This window comes from Stegostoma tigrinum, chromosome 50 (genome assembly GCF_030684315.1).
Source record: "Stegostoma tigrinum isolate sSteTig4 chromosome 50, sSteTig4.hap1, whole genome shotgun sequence".
Lineage (NCBI taxonomy): Eukaryota > Metazoa > Chordata > Chondrichthyes > Orectolobiformes > Stegostomatidae > Stegostoma > Stegostoma tigrinum.
In genome coordinates, this window is record NC_081403.1 from 1,595,817 (window position 1) to 1,600,075 (window position 4,259).

General features: G+C 54.7%; 1 protein-coding gene across 3 annotated transcripts in view; it reads left to right on the top strand.

Moving 5' to 3' along the window:
• The first annotated feature begins 1,953 nt into the window (after positions 1-1,953).
• Positions 1,954-4,259, top strand: part of LOC132207507 (arylamine N-acetyltransferase, pineal gland isozyme NAT-10-like) — a 9,649-nt gene continuing 7,343 nt past the window's right edge. For 2 of the 3 annotated variants that reach the window (XM_059643287.1, XM_059643288.1), the window contains exon 1: positions 2,264-2,301. In XM_059643287.1, the coding sequence (XP_059499270.1) occupies positions 2,279-2,301 (23 nt within the window). In that variant the 5' untranslated portion in view covers positions 2,264-2,278. Of the gene's footprint in view, positions 2,302-3,914; positions 4,125-4,259 lie in introns of those variants that run through there. The other variant, XR_009443502.1, reaches the window with a different exon arrangement.

Genomic DNA, 4,259 nt, shown 5'->3' on the forward strand with positions numbered 1-4,259 from the left:
AGGGAGAGAATGTGAGAAAGAATTAGATGGAGAGGGAGAGAAAGAGGGAGGGAGACAGACTGAGGGAGAGGAAAGGACAGAATGAACATTAGAGTGAGAGAGTGTGTAATGGAGAAAGAAAACCAAGGAGACAGGCAAACACTGAGACAGAGAGAGAGAGTGTGTGACTGTGATAGAGAGAGAGAGAGGGAGTATGTGATGGAGACAGAGAGAGAGGGAGTGATTGAGACAGAGACAGAGGGAGAGTGTGATTGAGATGGAAAAGGAGAGACGGAGTGTGTGATTGAGATGAAGAGAGAGAGAGGGAGGGAGTGTGCGATTGAGATGGTGAGGGAAAGTGTCACTGAAACAGACGTAGAGGAAGGGAGTGTGCGATAGAGAGAGACAGAGGGAGAGAGGGAGAGTGAAGGAGTGTGTGACATAGAGAGACAAACAGAGGGGTTGAGAGACACCAGTCAGTGTACAGATATCTCCCTGAGAGAGAGGGAGAGGGGACTGAAAGACACCAGTCAGTGTACAGATATCTCCCTGAGAGAGAGGGGGGGGACTGAGAGACACCAGTCAGTGTACAGATATCTCCCTGAGAGAGAGAGAGAGGGGACTGAGAGACACCAGTCAGTGTACAGATATCTCCCTGAGAGAGAGAGCGGGGAGACTGAGAGACACCAGTCAATGTACAGATATCTCCCTGAGAGAGAGAGAGGAGGGGTACTGAGAGACACCAGTCAGTGTACAGATATCTCCCTGAGAGAGGGGGGACTGAGAGACACCAGTCAGTGTACAGATATCTCCCTGAGAGAGAGGGAGAGGGGACTGAGAGACACCGGTCAGTGTACAGATATCTCCCTGAGAGAGAGAGCGGGGAGACTGAGAGACACCAGTCAATGTACAGATATCTCCCTGAGAGAGAGAGAGGAGGGGTACTGAGAGACACCAGTCAGTGTACAGATATCTCCCTGTGAGAGAGAGGGGGGAGACTGAGAGACACCAGTCAGTGTACAGATATCTCCCTGAGAGAGAGAGGGGGGAGACTGAGAGACACCAGTCAGTGTACAGATATCTCCCTGAGAGAGAGAAGGGGGGGACTGAGAGACACCAGTCAGTGTGCAAATATCTCCCTGAGAGAGAGAGGGGGGAGACTGAGAGACACCAGTCAGTGTACAGATATCTCCTGAGAGAGAGAGGGGGGGGGGGACTGAGAGACACCAGTCAGTGTACAGATATCTCCCTGTGAGAGAGAGACAGGGGACTGAGAGACACCAGTCAGTGTACAGATATCTCCCTGTGAGAGAGAGACAGGGGACTGATAGACACTAGTCAGTGTACAGATATCTCCCTGAGAGAGAGTGGGGACTGAGAGACACCAGCCAGTGTGCAGATATCTCCCTGAAAGAGAGAGACAGAATGGGGACTGAGAGACACCAGTCAGTGTACAGATATCTCCCTAAGAGAGAGAGAGAGGGGGGGGGGGGGTCTGAGAGACACCAGTCAGTGTACAGATATCTCCCTGAGAGAGAGAGGGGGGGGACTGAGAGACACCAGTCAGTGTACAGATATCTCCCTGAGAGAGAGAGAGAGGGGGGACTGAGAGACACCAGTCAGTGTACAGATATCTCCCTGAGAGGGAGAGAGGGGGGGGACTGAGAGACACCAGTCAGTGTACAGATATCTCCCTGAGAGAGAGAGAGAGGGGGGACTGAGAGACACCAGTCAGTGTACAGATATCTCCCTGAGAGAGAGAGAGGGGGGGGACTGAGAGAAACCAGTCAGTGTACAGATATCTCCCTGAGAGAGAGAGAGATGCTTTGAGAGAACTGAAGCAATGAGTAACTGGTTCTTTGCTGAAAATGTGCTCCGATTTCTGTCAGGTCACGGGGTGGAGAGAAATACGCAGCGAGCGATGCAGTGGTTCATGTGGGTGAGCCGTGGTCATACAGAGAGTCCAGGCACTGCCTGCATTCAACGTTCACATTAACAAGGAATAAGATACAAACAGGAAACTGTCAGACTTGTGGGTGAGAGCATATTCTGCAAAATATTCTCTCAGCCACAATTCCATCCCAGCAAACAGCAGAACAACTTCCTGTGTGAGGGAGTTTCTTCGAGAAACTATTAAACTTCAACGCTGAGGGAGCGGGCACTGTGGGAGGGTCAGTGCGGAGGGAGCGGGCACTGTCGGAGGGTCAGCGCTGAGGGAGGGGGTACTGTGGGAGGGTCAGCTGCTGAACAGGGTCACCCTCATGCCGCCTACAACCTCGCTGTGGGAAAACTGAGGAAAATGACCAGTGACGTTGAAGATTGGTGAGTGCCTCTTTGAAAATGGTCACTGAGTTCCTCCAAATCTCCCCCCACCCTGAGAGATACCGTCTGCAGGGTAAGGAGGGTTACTGGGGCTGGAGGGGGTGACAGAGATAGGGACGGGGTGTAGGGGGATGGAGGGGGTGACATGGATAGGGAGGGAGTGTAGTGGCAGGAGGGGGTGGCAGTGATAGGGAGCGGGTGTAGGGGGACGGAGGGTCTGACAGAGATAGGGAGGGGGTGTAGGGGGATGGAGGGGGTGACAGAGATAGGGAGGGGATGGAGGGGGTGACAGAGATAGGGTGGGGGTGTAAGGGGATGGAGAGGGTGACAGAGATAGGGAGGGGGTGTCGGGGGATGGAGGGGGGTGACAGAGATAGGGAGGGGTGTTGGGATAGAATGGAGTTACAGAGAAGAGGAAGAAATTACAGAGATGGGGAGGGGATACAGCGTTAGGGAGGAGATTACAGCGATAGGGAGGGAATTACACTGATAGGGAGGGGGTTACAGCGATAGGGAGGGGATTACAGCGATAGGGAGCGGATTACAGCGATAGGGAGGGGGTTACAGCGATAGGGAGGGGGTTACAGCGATAGGGAGGGGGTGACAGAGATAGGGAGGGGGTTACAGCGATAGGGAGGGGGTTACAGCGATAGGGAGGGGGTTACAGCGATAGGGAGGGGGTGACAGAGATAGGGAGGGGGTTACAGCGATAGGGAGGGGGTTACAGCGATAGGGAGGGGGTGACAGAGATTGGGAGGGGGTGTAGGGCGATGGAGGGGGTGACAGAGATAGGGAGGGGGTGACAGAGATAGGGAGGGGGTTACAGCGATAGGGAGCGGATTACAGCGATAGGGAGGGGGTGTAGGGCGATGGAGGGGGTGACAGAGATAGGGAGGGGGGTGACAGAGATAGGGAGGGGTTTACAGCGATAGGGAGGGGGTGTACGAGCTTGAGGGGATTACAGAGAGAGAGTGAGTTGGAGATTTGAAGGAGTTGAGTTGGAGTTTTGTTGCTGAGATGGAGCTGTTCCCTGACTGGGTCCCAATGGGATCCTAGTGTCTGTCGCAGGATCCACATGCAGTGATGGGTTGCGACCCTGACCCCCGACCCTCGCCGGATTTCAGGGCAAGCTGTATCCCCATTGGAGTTGGGGAGAGGAGTGTGGGAATGTTGGAATAGCAACATCCAGAGAAGATGGTGCTGGGCCTGAGTACTTCTCCGAATGAGAGTGTTTCTGGGAGCCTGGGCCCTTTTCCTGCGGGCCATGGGTTGGAGCTGGGAGATGGGAGTTTGGAGCTTGGAGGTTACGAGGTTGGAGCTGGGAGATTGGGAGTTGGGAGGTTGGTGCTGGGTGATTGGAGCTAGGAGATTGGGAGGTTGGAGCTGGGAGTTGGGAGGTTGGTGCTGGGTGATTGGAGCTAGGAGATTGGGAGGTTGGAGCTGGGAGTTTGGGAGCTGGGAGATTGGGAGCTTAGAGTTTGGGAGCTGGGAGATTGGAGCTAGGAGGTTGGAGCTGGGAGTTGGGAGTTTGGGAGCTGGGAGTTTGGAGGGTCTCGGTTTCCCCTTTGGGGAGTGAGTATCCATCGTCCTGATAAGCTTTCCCATTATTCCAGGGAGATGGAAGCGCTGCTCTCTCGTACTGCCAGACACGGAATTTCAGCAGCGCAGGACGTGCTGGACCATCTCCGTGGGAATTCTGAACATTCCTGAGGACAGCCATTAGGACACCCACAAACCCGTTCCAACCCCCGGCGCCAGCGTCGCGCTTCCCGTCTCCCTGTTGGTCAAGGACCCCCCCCCCTCCCATCCGCGTCTCACTCACATTTACCCCCCTCCATCGGTGTCTCACTCACATTTACCCCCCTCCCATCGGCGTCGCACTCACATTTACCCCCCCCATCAGTGTCTCTCTCACATTTACCCCCCTCCCATCGGTGTCTCACTCACATTTACCCCCC